Source organism: Stigmatopora argus, chromosome 7 (genome assembly GCF_051989625.1).
Source record: "Stigmatopora argus isolate UIUO_Sarg chromosome 7, RoL_Sarg_1.0, whole genome shotgun sequence".
In the NCBI taxonomy this organism is placed as follows: Eukaryota; Metazoa; Chordata; class Actinopteri; order Syngnathiformes; family Syngnathidae; genus Stigmatopora; species Stigmatopora argus.
In genome coordinates, this window is record NC_135393.1 from 17,070,332 (window position 1) to 17,086,654 (window position 16,323).

The 16,323-nt window shown below is 38.8% G+C and overlaps 1 protein-coding gene across 2 annotated transcripts in view; it reads right to left on the reverse strand.

Annotated features, from left to right (window-relative positions):
* The window catches only part of fam13a (family with sequence similarity 13 member A), a 31,811-nt gene that overhangs the window by 12,172 nt on the left and 3,316 nt on the right, over nt 1-16,323 (reverse strand). For both annotated transcript variants that reach the window (XM_077604592.1, XM_077604591.1), the window contains exons 3-13: nt 15,944-16,144; nt 15,274-15,451; nt 14,648-14,774; nt 12,239-12,313; nt 10,894-11,033; nt 7,373-7,414; nt 6,049-6,090; nt 5,297-5,464; nt 4,929-5,115; nt 4,111-4,178; nt 3,910-3,952 (exon numbers count right to left, since the gene is read on the reverse strand). In XM_077604592.1, coding sequence (XP_077460718.1) covers nt 3,910-3,952; nt 4,111-4,178; nt 4,929-5,115; nt 5,297-5,464; nt 6,049-6,090; nt 7,373-7,414; nt 10,894-11,033; nt 12,239-12,313; nt 14,648-14,774; nt 15,274-15,451; nt 15,944-16,144 — 1,271 coding nt within the window. The remainder of the gene's footprint in view (nt 1-3,909; nt 3,953-4,110; nt 4,179-4,928; nt 5,116-5,296; nt 5,465-6,048; nt 6,091-7,372; nt 7,415-10,893; nt 11,034-12,238; nt 12,314-14,647; nt 14,775-15,273; nt 15,452-15,943; nt 16,145-16,323) is intronic.

Sequence of the window (16,323 nt, forward strand, 5' to 3'; positions counted from 1 at the left end):
GAAGGGTCGCACTCAGATCTAATTTCTAGTTGTCGTACAGTAGGACCTCAAAGCCACCTGATTTCCCAAAGGTCGTAAAAAACAGTGTACGTGAGTTGTTTTACAAGGCCCATCTTTTTTTCTCTCCGGTTCGGTTCGTTGAGGACTGCAAATTGTCCGCTGGCGTAACAGCATTTTTTTTGTTTTGTGGGTTGACTTTCTAAAGTAACCTAGGAAAGACAAATCTTAGCTTTGGTATCCAAAATGGAGGGCCAAATTGAAGACATTCCTTTACACCAGGAGCGTTCAAATTCCAGCCCGCCCTTGATTTTAATCATTTATTTAACAATAGCCCGTATAAAAGGTGATTAGAAAAGATTAATGTGTCTAAATTAAAATTGTAAAAGGAACAAAAGTTGAATATTAGATGATTTAAATCAAGGGTGTGGGCCGGACCATTTTAGATATCATATTTAGATTATTTCTTTATAAATGGATTAAAAGAAGTGGATTAAAAGCCCTGAATATTCATTTTTTATAGATCTAAAACAATGTTTATTTTAGCTTTTTTTAAATATATTTTTAGATTTTACAAAATGACTTTTGAACTAAAAACACAGAAAAAATGGATTAAAAAATTACAATTATTGATTTAAAAGGGGGAAAATCAGGAAATTGAATATACATCTATACTCTTCATTTTAATTTGATCCTAAAACAGAAAGTCGGCACTCATCATTTACTTTCCCGGGCCGCACAAAATGATGCGGCGGGCCAGATTTGGCCGTCGGGCCGCCACTTTGACACCTGTGATTTAAATAAATGGATTCCTTCATTGAGATTTACCATAGTAGGCATTTATTTTTAAATTAATTATTTTTTAGAGGCAGGTGATGCTAAAAATAATTTTCTACATGCAATATTGATGTTTATATGAACTGTTGAAAATGAAAAACTAATTTCTTCAACACTGAAAATGACTTTAAGGGAAATTTTGAACTGTGAAAAATGGATTGGTAAACTCGTACGAACAGGTTAGCTTAGCGCTTCCTTGGTTTCATGTGGGTTCGCACAGAAGAGGCCAAAAACATGGAAAAATGCCGACATGTGCCCAGCTTAACCTTCTGTTGTACCAGCTGGGCTTCTCCCGATGACATAACGACGCTTTGAGGACGCGCATGGCTACAACATCTGCGCTAACATTAATCCCGTCTGATTTACTCCTCGGAGAATCCCGCGTTTCTCGCCACGCCGCGATCCCCTGGTGATCAACCAACCAAATCGCTCGTGATCACGCGAGGAACCGCCTTCGATGCAGGCGTTTCAGTTAGAAAGTCAGAACGCCGCTTTTTACGTAACGCTTTAAAGGCTATGGGGGGTTTATTTGCATACGACGAAGAGGGCGAGGCGCCGTTTGCTTCATTAGTTTGCGCTCATGAAATCGCTTTATCATTTGTGAAATGCAAAAAAAATGCATACCGTATTTATTTGAGTATAACGCGCATAGTTTTGTACCAAAAAACTGCAGCAAAGTTCGAATGCGCGTTATACACAAATCCCAGTACGTAAAACCTGTCTTTGTCCACCAGGCGGGGTGCTAGAGCCCGTTCTAGTGGCCTATCTAAGTTTTTTAAAATACATTTCTTTAAAATATTAAAGCAGATAAAGTACATTTTCTCTATTTTCCTCAATTTTTCAAATGTCTTCATCATTATTACTTTAAAAAACTGAAACTACTGATTTCCGAGTAGACTGAAAATCTATTTAACTCTTCACAATGAGATTTTTTTTAAAAATCCAATTGTTTTGTTCTACCGCAATTTTAAAGCTAAAATGCTAACCAAATAATTCTGAAACTCTAAACAAGATATGATTAATAGTCTACAGCATAGGTGTCAAAGTGGCAGTCCGGGGGCCAAATCTGGCCCGCAGCATCATTTTGTGCGGCCCGAGAAAGTAAATCATGAGTGCCGACTTTCTGTTTTAGGACCAAATTAAAATGAAGAGTATAGATGTATATTAAATTTCCTGATTTTTCCCCCTTTTAAAACAATAATTGTAATTTTTAATCCATTATTTCTGTGTTTTTAGTTCAAAAATCCTTTTGTAAAATCTAAAAATATATTTAAAAAAAGCTAAAATAAACATTTTTTTTAGATCTATAAAAACTGAATATTCAGGGATTTTAATCCAGTTATTTTAATCCATTTATAAAAAAAAATATTATAATAATATTATATCTAAAATGGAATGGCCCACATAAAATCGAGTTGACGTTAATGCGGCCCGCGAAGCAACCCGAGTCTGACACCTTTGGTCTACAGTATGAACTGATTAGTCAAGGCCCGAAAAAGTGATGTGACAACTCTTCATCAAAATGAAAAGCTATAACAAGACATGTTACTCATGATAAATCCAGACTCTTATGCAATAGCCCCCTCAGCAACTGTTAGCATCTCCAAAATAGCCCCCGTTTGTTGCGATTAGCTGGTACATCCTGGCTTGTATCTGGTGTCAACTTTTGAATGATGAACGAGCAGGTGCAAAGCATTGTGGGTGTGTTTCTTCAATAAGACGCGCCGCTCAGATGTTCGCAATTGTTTTCACTTTGTCGCGCCGTAACGCAACACCGAACAGCTGCAGAGATTTGATAAGGTCGTCTACCGGCCCCGGGACCCCCCATAACAATTATGTACTTCCCTGTAATCTCCTGTAAATTTACCCACAAAAGCAATTTACCCACATTAGCTATCCATACATCCATTTTTTTTAGTTTAGCAACACGCTTATGCTAGCAAACAAAAGCAACGCGTCTTTACTGTGCAATTTCCGATCATTCCACAAACTATTTTTCACGTTGACAGTTTGGACGCCAAACGTTACCGTATTTTCTCGCATATTAGCCGTCTCCGCGTATAAGCCGCAGCCTTAAAATTGCCTTAAAATCTTTGAATTTTACGATTTCACCCGTATAAGATAATAGGGAGCACAAATGTGTTACTTTGAAGGGAAAATCTTGAGAAAATAATCGCACGTGGTATTTTTGACATACTGTATAAATCGATTCCGAAAGGGTGTTGCCTGCACGTAGACAAATTCAAAAGGGAAGTCACGTGAGCAGTACAACCAGGAAGTGTGTCCATAGCGGTCTAATTTGTCATCCCTAGGTAAGATGGCGGCGCCCTGAGCGAGCAATGGCAGGCACAAGTAAGTGAGTTTTTTCACATTTTATGCAAGATACGTTTTTTTTCTTGAATTTCATTCATAGACGTAAATTTTGCTTAGCGTTTTATCTGTTTATTGTTTCTTTATTTTGAAATAAATGACCGTATCGGCCACATTGTCTTGCGCTATGGCGTTTCGTCTTTGTTACCTTGCAGTTTAGTGCATGTCAAGTCTAATTTGTGCGCATATAAGCCGTACCCTCGATTCAGCCATAATTTTTTTAGCAACAAATACGGTGCATCTGCGAGAAAATACAGTAAACCAAAAACCTAGCCACTACTTAAATAGGAACAGGTCATTAAATGGCGGGTTTTCATTACAGCTGTCATGTACTTTAGGGTATCTCTGGTTTAGCAAGGCTAAAAATAAAGTGCAGTTAAAGCCAATTTTCCATCTTCAGAGGTAGGGTTAGTGACATAACAGTGGCGGGACACTACCAGCATGTAAAGGCGGTTCTGAAAGGCAAGACGGTGTTAATCAGGGGTCATGTTGTGGCAACATTCCGCTTCACCGGGTTCCGACGCTTCGGTTTACTGGATTTATGCAAGTAAAGGGCTAAAAATATGAAGCCACTACCTGTAAAAGCTGACATTTTTATATGTGCCACTTTTAATTGAAGCGGCTAAAGTCGCTAATTTACTTGGGCTAACTTGTGGAGTAACTTTAAACGCGTCTACTTAAATCTTCTGCTGAGTAAAAGAATACCTTTGAAGGAGAAGGAAGGTCGTCTTTTCCTGAAGTGTCATTCCTGGAAAATGGGAAGGGAAAAAAAACATGTTCATGGCGTCTATCCAATGGATCAGTGCACCGTATAAACACAAGGGCGCGAATCTGCGGGTGGCAGCCACACGCTCATCCACAGAAAACAAACTTATATGAGGCAACTTTTTATTCTTGGGTGCTCACCTTTTTTGATAGAACTCCATGAGGCTGGTCCTGGTTCTCCCCAAGGTTGGCGAAATGCAACGGGATGCCTTCAAAGTGAATTCATCAGCATTAAAAAAGGTATTATTACAGACAAAAAATGACTTTATATGATAGATTAAGGGTTCAGACTCGGGTTGGTTCGCGGGCCGCTTTTAGATATAATATTTAGTTTTTTTTTAATAAATGGATTAAAAGAACTGGATTAAAAGCCCTGAATATTCAGTTTTTTTTAAGATCTAAAACAATGTTTCTTTTAGCTTTTTTTAAAATATATTTTTAGATTTTACAAAATGATTTTTGAACTAAAAACACAGAAAAAAATGATTAAAAAATGACAATTATTGATTTAAAAGGGGGAACATCAGGATATTTAATATACATCTATACTCTTCATTTTAATTTGATCCTAACACAGAAAGTCGGCACTCATGATTTACTTTCCCGGGCCACACAAAATTATGCAGTGGCCCAGATTTGGCCCCCAGGCCGCCACTTTGATACGTGTGATAGATAGAGCATATTTTGGACACGGGTTTGTTGAAAAAATGGTTTCTCTATGCTAGATTGGTACCGCTAACTAAAAGAATTGATGTCACAACCAGAATGAGATTTATTTGTCAATGAAAATTTACATGTATTCGGTCATTTAGGTGTTTTAAATGTTTTTTGTGTGGACAATACGTTTGAAATCATGTACTAGGAAATATTCATGTTTATTTCTCTTGTATAATTGAAGCCTTGAGTTCAGGGTGGCATTGAAATATCATAACGTGATTCCAGTTGGAAAGAGAACTCACCGGGTTGGCGTCCTGGTTGACTTGAGGCGGCGTGGAGTTGCGTTTCCACTTCCTGCCTTTGGGCCCCCGCGGCGAATGGGCGCTCTGCCCACCGTGCGACTGGACGCCGACGTCGGGCGAGGCCCACCCGAAGCCTTCGTCGCTCCCGTCTTCTAACGTTGGGATGTTCTCCTTGTTGGTGTCCCTTCTGCCAAAGCGAAAGAACAGAAGAGATCTGCTTTGTGTCCTATCTGGTCTTCATAAAGCGTGACGTTAATAAGCTTTCAGCTGTTTATCATTCCTGGCTAACTCTATTTACTGTCCACACGCTTGGTATATTGACATTTCGCCATAACAGACGTTCACGTGCCCGGTTCCCCTCGCCGTACCCGAGTCTGTCGGGTTGCGGGTAGACGTCCTGCGTTTCTCGCAGGTTACGGCGCCGCTGCCTGGCTGTCGGGGCCGGCCGCCGCGAGGTCAACTCGACGCTATCCGACGGGCGATGGGCATCAAAGAGGTGCTGCTCTACTGCCAAGCGGATGGTGCTGTTCAGGATGCTGTTTGGAGGAGAAAAATGTACAATTATTTGGCAACGTGCGAACCGCGGATTATGTGTTGCATACCTGGCAACCCCAGCCAATTGCTTCCCTTATTAATGATTGCAACTACCATTATTAAGCGATTAAAAAAAACATACAAATGCAACACGGCACATATTTACTCACATAGGGCGCAATTAAAAGTCTAACATTTTGACGGTGTGCCCAATCAGAATGCACTAAATTTAAGATTCTGTCGCTGTATGACGCTGACAGCTTGACTGTCTGGGTACATTGCTTGCTGACACGCTATATTTATATCGTGAAATGCTTAAAGCATGACAATATTAGCAATCGACGATGACGTTTTCGTCTTTTACCAGTGACTTAGACGATCCGGATTAGAGCCAAAATGGCCAAAACGAGATCGGTTTTACAAAAAAACACTAAAAAAAATGTTTTTTTTACCCCCGTTCAAAAGTTGTTATTCGCTGTACACAATTTGAGATGATCATAAAACGTATAAAACACGGGGAAACCCAATACGTTGACAGGTATGTTGTTGTCAGGTAGAAAATGGCGGCCAAACAGAAACGACTTACTTGGTAGCATCAGGTGAGTGAACTAGAGGGGAGTAGTGAGTACTGAAAGAGAAAAAAAATAAGAGTTCAATTTAACACTAAGAACTTTAACGGGAAAAACATTGCCAATTCAAGGCCAAACTCATTTAAAAAGATAGCAAGTGTTTTCATTTTCTAACATCCTTTCACCAATGAAACACAATTGAAAACAGAAGGAATTGAAGACCTTCCAGTTGAAATAAAATGAATTTTTAAGAGACTTCCTCATGATTGGACAAATTAAATCGTTTCAAGATTTTACAAGACCCAGGGGAAGCCCTTAGCCTATCCCTACTTTTGCACCCATTGGCGAGGTCATGATCCAATCCAATGACTCGAAACCCAATTATCGTTTAACGGCCCCCGGTTCAAATGGATTGGCCGTCTATTGCTGCCAATGCCAGTTTATGAGTTGATTATTTCAAGGAACGTGAGGCCATAAATCACACAAGGAAGCGCTGACTTCCCAAAAATGTCAGCTGACCCGGGACCAATCTTCCAGCAACAACAACGTTTACAGTAAACAGCACAGGGCCGATGAAGGAAGTGATTGAATAGTTTGACGACATTCAATAGGAAGGTGACTAATCTCAAAATAGGACTCGTTTGCAACCCCATAAACACTCCATTATAAAATTCCTTATTACCGACGTTGGCAATGACTGCATTGACGGCACTTTGTTAAAACAACATAAAACGGGTTAATGGTGTTGACCTAACCTTCGACTGTAATCGCTGGAAATGTGGCAAAATTAACTTACGCGTGCTTTCGTCTTTTAGTTAGACGATAACACGCCAGTCCAATGAGAGTGTGGTAAAGTAGAGTATAGTTAGAAGGCTAGTTAGTCATCCCTAGGAAAGATGGCGGCGCCCTGGGCGAGCAATAGCAGTCATAAGTGAGTTTTTTTTAACGTTTTATGCAAGATACGGTTAATTTTTTTGTTGAATTTCATTCATAGACGTCAAAATACATTTTGTTTGGCGTTTTATCTCTTTATCTTTTCTCTATTTTGAAATAAATGACCGTACTGTCTTGAATTATGGCGTTTCGTCTTTATCACTTTGCAGTTTCATGCATGTTAAGTCTAATTTATGCGCATATAAGCCGTACTCTTGATTCAGTCAGATTTTTCGGAGGCGTATATGCGAGGAAATACGGTATTTAGAAATTCTTAGGTTTCTGTTGTTGTTCACAAAAACAGATTCTCTTGAGAAAGAATGAAAATTAGAGACTCCGTTTTTAGTTCCAATGAACATTTTCAGCTAAAATGTGTCACATTTCGTCCTTCTTTCCCGTCGGGCTTACCTCATGTAGAAAGGAGATATCGGCCTCTCTTCTTCTTGGCGGCTAAAATGTAAAGACAAACATAAATTGGTTATCATTGTGGCGACTGGAAGCCGTCTGGCTTGATTGCAACATTAACTGGATCCCGGCCAGTCAGTGGCACAGGGTTGAATTATGCAACTACTCGGCATTTGGCAGCGGACGTTGAAGTCGTTGCCTAATATTTTTATACACTGGAGGAAATTTCATAATCGCTTGCATTGTTTCTGCTAAAGCGGACTTGGAAACAGTGTGCTTCCTTTTATATTCACTGGAAATGAAACAGTGACAAAACAATTGATATGATGCCAAATGTCGGTGGACAAATGACATTTTGTGTAACAAAATACCAAGATAACAATAAGAAACATCATGATTATATAACAGACGAATTAGAGTTGCTCTAAAAATGAAATGTTTTTACATTAAACATAGTCATTTTGACATACTGCTATTTACAACATTACAAAATTGTATACCTCAAATTTGGCCTAATCCTCTTTTTTTAGCCTCTCCATAGTAAATATTTTAAATTAATTATTTCAATAAAGAGCAAAACGTAGGGCAGTTAAAGTTTGTATTTATTCAAAAATATATTTTTTATTTATTTACTTCTTATAAAGTTCCCTTTTTAATTTCAAATCAATGTTTATTCATGTTTAATCAATTTTTCCATTTTGATAGCAAATATTTTCCTATTTATTTTTCTTCCAAATATTTTTAAATGATCATGTTTTCTTTTTAATTGTTCAAATGACAACAAAAAGTGACATCAAGTTTAACCTTTCTTTTTCATCAAAAGATAAAAAGCTATTCAATATTTCTGGGTAAAAGCAGATACTTATGATTTACCAAAATGAGTTATTTAAAGTGCAATACATAAAGTTTTACAACATTAAAAGTTATTTTATGAATAAACCGATCCCCATAGTAAAAAAAAAATGCCATTAAATGAGCTAAAGTTGAAATAAATTGAAGCCTTTCTCGGACAATCTGTTTTCTTTTTGCTAAGGTCTTAATTCAAATGCTACGCTAAAGTGTTTTTGCTACGTGACTGGTCACCACGCGTCTTCCCGTGAGGGGCAGGCGGGCGGGCAGCGCATATAATGTTCAAAACAAAGGATTTAGGTTTCCAGTTGGGCAGCGAGCAAAATGGGCCAAAGTTCAGTGAACTTCAAAAGTCTTGAGGAATAACACAAAGTAGAAGAGACATGGAGTCCAGCAAATTGTTGCGTGCCTGTTTTTCTACAGTCTGGCAAGCGTATTAAATATTAGCTGGAGCTGCCGCCGGCCGTTGCAAAAGAACGGAAATCCAGCTTACCCACTACCTTACTGTAGGGATAACAACGTGCTTTGTGGGAAGGAACGGAAAACTACTTGGAAGAAGCCAGTTGATCAAAAGTTGATGTGCTTTTAGACTCAACTTTAGCTAAAGATGCTAATTCTATTAAGCACAGGTTTCAAAGTGGGGTTTCATGCTAAAATTTATATGAAGATTATATATATATATATATATATATATATATATATATATATATATATATATATAGAGAGAGAGAGAGAGAGAGAGAGAATATTTAATCTTTATTATTCATATTTTTCGGTTATTGTTCAAATAAAAAACATTTTTAAATAACTTAAACATAAACCAGAAAATTTTGCATTTTCTACCTGTTTTTTAATGTAAATAAAATATATTTCTTCAAATTTGCAATTTTTAGAAGAAATACAAATTATTTTAAGAAAGTAAGGAAATTATTTAATGTTTTGCCTATTTTTTTTAGAAAAGGATTGTAATTTAAAAAAAATGAAAACTGTTTTCCATAGATTCCCACAATGCACCACAAACGATAAGCTAGTATATTTAAAGTAGACATTATTTTTAACCTGTCCTGAACAGATGCATAAACGTGGACATCTGAGTGTATTTAGCCTTTCAAGATGCTCATATTCTATTTTATGGGAATAATTTTAATGTGGCACATGGGAATTTGTTTATTTCCACCCCCAAATTATCCTCCTCGAAACTCGTATGCTAACTACGTTCTTCCAACTCCGCCATAGGTCCATTCGGGCCGAAGACGGCCTTGTCCCAACCACCCTTCGACGCCACCGCCGCTCACCCTCGCACCTCATCGCGACGTTCCTCACCCCCGAAGACGCTTCTGAGAACGCGTCGCTTGCGTAACGACCGTCCGGCGGTCCGCAGCCACTGTACACAACAGCCGGCATGCATCGGCCCGCGTGGAAGCGGGTGTGCGGGAAGTTCACATGACGCTGCTATGTTGGCTGATGTGCGGCGAGAGAGGCTGGTGTCATATTTCAGGTGCAGGTGAGACCGCCAAGGTATTTATTGGCTATAAAAGAGGAGGTCAAAATCTGCCCTAAACCATGACCCACTTAGACCCCACCTCCAACTCAGCTGTAGAAGGAAAATGATACTGATGATGACGATGATACTGTAAAGCTCAGTACACACAACATCGCTTAGGTCAAATGTCAGACTACTCGTGCACGTGCTCGTCGTCAGCGCTCACTCTAGTCCCTCTCTGGAGATTTGCTGATTTCCACACATTAGGAAGCCGGGTTCAAAGGTCATATTGATTTTCTTGACTGCTAATCAAAGCCAAGATTAGAGGAGCATCAAACTAATTTTTGACACGGGCCACGTTGTAGTTAGGGTTTCCTTTGGAGGGCTATTCTATTTGTTATGATATAGGGCACAGGTGTCAAAGTAGCAGCCCACGGGCCAAATTTGGCCCGCCGCATCATTTTGTGTGGCCCGAGAAAGTAAATGATGAGTGCCAACTTTGTGTTTTATGATGAAATTCAAATGAAGATTGTAGATTATTTCCTGTGTTTACTCATTTTAAATCAATAATTGCAAACAATTTGTACTAATTTGAATGTCCAAAAATGATCTATCGATTAGCACGATTGAGAAAGCTGTCAATTTATTAATCGATTAATTTTGGCAGCCTAGTTGGAAGACATAACGGCCCTCCAGATGTAATTGAAACTACCACGTGGCCCGCGACAAAAAATGAGTTTGACACCCCTGATTAGGGTATAAAATCTGCTGTTACCATATTTTCTCGCATATCGGTCTTAATGATTTGATTTGGTGATTCTCAATGATCCCATTTACTTTGATTTGCTTTGTACTTCGTGCTTTTACTTTGTTGTTCTGTCTAATCACCCTCTTGCTACTGCCACAATGAAATTTCCCAAATACGGGATGAATAAAGTTATCCAATCCAATCCAATATTAGCCGCTTCCGCGTATAAGCCTTACCCGTAAAATTGCCTTAAAATCGTTGAATTTTACAATTTCTCTCGTATAAGCCGCCCCCTGATTCGCAATTTTCACCTCCATATTCATGGATTTAATACGGAGTACAAATGTGTTACTTTAAAGGGAAAATATTAAGAAAAATCATCGCACGTGCTATTTCTGACATACTGTATACTGTCAAGTCACTGCTGTCAAGCACATTTTTCACCTTTTTGGATGTATCTCCGTAACTTCTGCCGAACTGACGCTGCTGAGAGGCGTCACGATCGGTAGGCCGTGGGAACGTGGCGTTGGGATCGGGCGGCAGGGCACTTGGGTGGCGTCCACGTCCCTTCTGGCTTTCCTCACCTGTTTCACAAGAGAGCAGAGTTTAGAAACAATTTTAATGCATTTTCTTTCCGTTTACCATGCCGACCTGAAGCGGGTAAAGTCGCCAAAGGTGTTATAGGCCATAAAAGCGTAACCTGACCGATAGCTACTCTGCGACACTTCGACTTGTTCAGTTTGAAACAAGCTGGCCAAACCGAACTATCCGTCTGAATGTCGAACTCGAGCAGGGATTGCTTCTGACGTCACAGCCGGAAGCGCTCGATGTGTTGATTTCGGTCTTCAGCCAACGAGCTTTTCCCATTCGGGCCTCTGCTAAATGCCTCCAATCGATCCGATTCTAGTCACCTAATGGCTGAATCTTTGGAATTAGCGCCACCGCCGCTGCTGTTTGAGCTTTACTCGCTACACGTTATTGATTCTACGAAATATGGCCTTCACAGAAAGACAAATATTGATCGCTGGCAGAGACCGCAGGACTTCTGAAGATGCAGTTAGGTCTTAGCGGATGATAAAATCGGGAAAAATACCATTTGTATTATTTTCAAAGAAAATGGAAAAATTGCAACTATGGACAAACCTTTTCCTTTTAATGCCCGTAATGTCAAACTAAATAATAACAAACAAGTTTTTTAAAAATCAATACAGTATATTTCCTTTTTTCCTGTTTTTAAATTCTAAACTGAAAATCAAGAGAATTTTAAATCACAATTTGAAAGTTTGAAGACCACAGAATAGTATGTTTAATAAATTGATGAATATTTACTTATTTTAATTCAAATAAAATTAAAAATCATTCCAAATAGACGATCATTTAAAAAAAAAAAAATATATATATATATATACGTTTTTTCCACTTAGTGTTTTATTAATTGAAAAAAACGTAAATGTTAATCATTCATTGTCCAAAACGCTTATCCTCACAAAGGTCGCGGGGGTGCTGGAGCCTATCCCAGCCAACTATGGGCAGTAAGCCCACCAATTGAACAACCTCAATTGGTGGAAAATTTAAAAACATGAATAAAATGAATGCTTGGATAGAATGTTTAACCATTAAAAAGCTGGAAAGCATTTTGAGCTGTTCAGCATTTTTTCCCTAAGCACAACTATTGTGTTTATTATGGTGAGTCAAAAAAAAGTCAGATAAGAAAGGAGGAAATAGCGGTTGGAAAGGAGAAAAAGTAGATAAGCGGTAAGGTCTGAATGCGCGGTATGCCATTCTATACCTTCCTTGTCCGAGGCTTGGCGTGTGTGCTGCTGTTGGAGGCTTGGCATGGAGAATCTGCACCATTATGTTTAACCTGGAACAAGATGGCGGCAATTTTAATCCATTCATTAACATTGTTAATTAAAACTGCCAGTAGGTGTCAATGGCAGCGATAGAGTTCAAATGGATTAAAAGGGTTTTATTTGAACCAATTTAAAGAATGTGTTACAAGAACTAGAGTTTGGTTGAACTCTTCATTTGTGTGTTAAGTCCATATTAAATAACATTAAAAGTCAAGTGATTGGCTGCTGTCATCCAGTTTCCTCCATGTTTGTTTGATGAAATAAGGTTAGTTTATCATCTAAATTGATCTTATAATACACTACAATTTATTTTTTTAGACTTAAAATTTCAACTCATTATGGCTAAATGTAATTAAAATATACTTTGTGAATTTAGCTCATGTTCAGATTTACATAACACTGAAATAAAATATTACATTAAATATGTTTTTTTCCATTTTTAACAAATCAATTCACAATCAATGAACAGGATCATATAATTGCATTGTCCTAATTTTAACACCTTATAATTTGAGAATTACATTTTTTTAGACCGTATATAGTTACAAAAATACAATAAATCATTTTAGTTCATAAGAAAATTTTCATTTGAATAAACCCTTATCTTAAATTACATATAACATCTCATAAATAATCAAGTAATTCTTAACAGATCCAAATTTTGCCTTTCCAATTTTCCAGTGATTTAATCGCCCAGTACTAATTCGAATAACCTACGATTTAAATATTGATATTAAGCAAAGGAATTCTAAATAATACTAATCAACTTTGAATATCATTTGCATGTCACATCACGTGAAACAAATGACTTTAAACAATCAACAATATTCATTTAATTCCGCATTTAATCGTTGTAATTTTTCCACCTTGGTGTGTGAGAACAACCTTCCCCGGCGGAGTCAGCTGATAACATCTGCAAAGCCGCGAGGGCACGCAGAAAAACAGCTTTTCCACAAACAAAACGCCCCGCGTCACGCTAATCGTGTCGCGTGCGTCACATGGCCGGTGTTAAAAGCGACTATGTAAGGGAATTTGAAGGGCGCGCGCAACTGGGGACGTCGGCCGGCCGCAAACAACAACGTTAAAACCCAGCGGGTAGTTGTGCGGGATGGCGGTGGGCGTGTCGGGAACCAGGCGTGCGTTGCATGGAAAAACACTCATTAGACCGTCTAGAAGGTTCCCATTTGAAAGAGGAGAACCTATTTGGATTATTTGCTACTTTCACGGGACATTAGTGGGAAAAAAAGGCACGGGAGTGGTCAATATTTACTCGAGATTTCGCCTATTTTTGCTTAACTAATCGACTCCAAAATCACCAGCTTTTGTGGTTCTAGCGATACCGAGTCGGGAACCCTCGGAAATGAATTTATTTTCCCAATTAGGATAAAGCTATCCAATATTAAAAGCAGATAAGAGGGAATTAGCAAAAATATTTTGTATTTTGCATCAATTGTGAAGCACAAAGTATTGTTAAGAACAAAAAATGCTTTAAAATGTGGTTCTCAGAAATTCTATCTATCGCCGTCAATAGAAGCTAATGATTTGATACCTAAAAAATGAATAAATGCATTTTAAAAACGCGTTTTTTTTTTACCTGATTAAAATCCTCGGAAAACGACAGTTGTCATGATGTCATACCAGGGTGGAAAAAACAAAAAACAAGACTAACCTAAAATTTCAAATAATGTACTATAAGATCAAAACGAAATGTTTTGTGATGAAAATTAAAAACTGCAGTTGACTACAAAGGCCACATGTATCAAAGTGGCGGCCCGGGGGCCAAATCTGGCCCGCCGCATCATTTTGTGCGGCCCGAGAAAGTAAATCATGAGTGCCGACTTTCTGTTTTAAGATCAAATTAAAATGAAGAGTATAGATGTATATTAAATTTCCTGATTTTCCCCCTTTTAAATCAATAATTGTCATTTTTTTTAATCCATTTTTTCTGTGTTTTTAGTTCAAAAATCATTTTGTAAAATCTAAAAATATATTTAAAAAAGCTAAAATAAACATTGTTTTAGATCTATAAAAACCTGAATATCCAGGGATTTTGAACATCTATTCCCATTACTGGCAGTGAATGGGTTAATATTGCACAATAGCACATTATTTACCAGTACACAACATGGATGCTTTTTTTCCCGGTTGTCTCCTGCCGCCCAAACAAGTATAGATCGATAATGACACCTGCTACAAGATGTCCGCCTCCCACGATCAATACGCCGATCAATTTTGAGCCTCCGCTTACGTAAGCGGCTATCCATGCACCACTTCATTGGATGAATTGGCCAAGAGTGATGTCAAAGGTCGGATATAGGTAGAATAACGATAAAATTAGCACGTACCTTGACAGAAAGGACCTTTTCTACTCTTTTGTCAGCTTCGAATATGCTGCTGTAGTTCTGGATGAACTGGACCAAAATCTTGTTGCAGATGGTCTGCTCACTCAGGGCCTCGAACCCGGGGGATACACTGGACCGCAACGAGAAAATATGAAAATATTGATAAGTACGGTTGGTTCTATGTGGGCACACGGAATATTGTGGAGAAAAATGACAAGCCTGCTGAAGAGGCAACAGCACCACCTGCTGGCAAAATATCAGACAGACACTTTTGAACTTTGATTTGCTGTTTTTATGGTTTTCAGATTAAATTCGGATTAATAGTACGTAATAAAATGAAATAATGGTACTGAATATTTTTCAGGTGCTGTGCATTTTAAATGATAACCTTTAAAAATAAAATATCCAATTTGGAAATTAAAATTTGAGGAATAATTTGGAAAACTGCAAAAAAATATCCCTTCCTATTAAATTGCAAAACCAGTTTTAATAAAAATGGAGTCCTTTTTATTTACCTTTTTTCATCTAAAATAACGATGCTTACATTAAAGCATGTTGTAATTTATTTCCCCAAAATTCTGCACTTCACATTCGATATGTATTTAAACATTGTAGTGTTCCACTCTCACCGAAAGACGTTGGGACCAAAGACCGTGGCCAGGTTTTGGGCATTCATGCGGTTGTCCTGTTGGTTGCTGTCCACCTGCGTGAGGAAGTGACACAAGTAGCTCAACAGGCTGAAGTGGAGGCTCGGCAGCTCCTTCAAACGCTCCCTCAAGCTTGAGCAGGAACCCTCGTCGCTGCACTCTAAGACACACAAAAACAGATCCGGCATTAATCTCATTTTTTTAACAATAGTGTTTTTCCCTAGCTGTGTCAGGCACAGAAAGAACCGTGCCGAGCCGTAACGTGAACATCGGAATGCCACAAAGTGCCTGCAAATATGTTGATGCTCTTACAGGGGAAATACGAGGAGGTCAGAGTTGGATAAACATGTATGAGACTGATCCCAACATGCCTTGTGGCACGCTTTTTTGTGAGCGTGTGCTTTTGTAATTGGTGTAACGGACTGGTTCAATTTATAAAAAGCAGGATTTAGAGAAGGAAAATGGGTACACATGAGGAAAAAGGGAAAAGTAGCATTAAATACTCCTTGAAAAGTTCACCTTGGAGCAAAAAAAAATCTTTTTGGGTTAATTCCCATTTAAATGCACAACGGAATTCGACTCATTTTGCATTTTTAGTTCTCCAAAATGAAGTGACACGGACGGACCACGCATCCATCCATCCTCTCCTCACCTTGCACCAGCGCCTCTTGCACGGCGGGCTCCACCAGTCCTTGGGGGAGGTCCCTCAAGTACCTTTTGAGCAAGCTGGCCACGGCGAAGGCGTCGGTTTCATCGCCGATGTCGGCGTCCTGGTCGCTCTCCAGGCGCTGCCGCAAGGCTTCCACGGCACGCACGCTGCCGTTCACCCGGAACAAACCCTCCAGTTCCAGCGCTGCGGGGGACAAACGTCGTTTAACATTTACTGCCCTCCAGCGGTCGAACGGTGACACTGCAGCACCGCGTTTCACTCCTTTGCTTAACTCTAGACGACTAATTTATAGCTCATAGTGCTTGAAATACAGTGGTACCTCAACATACGATCGAAATCCGTTCCGAGACTGAGATCGTATG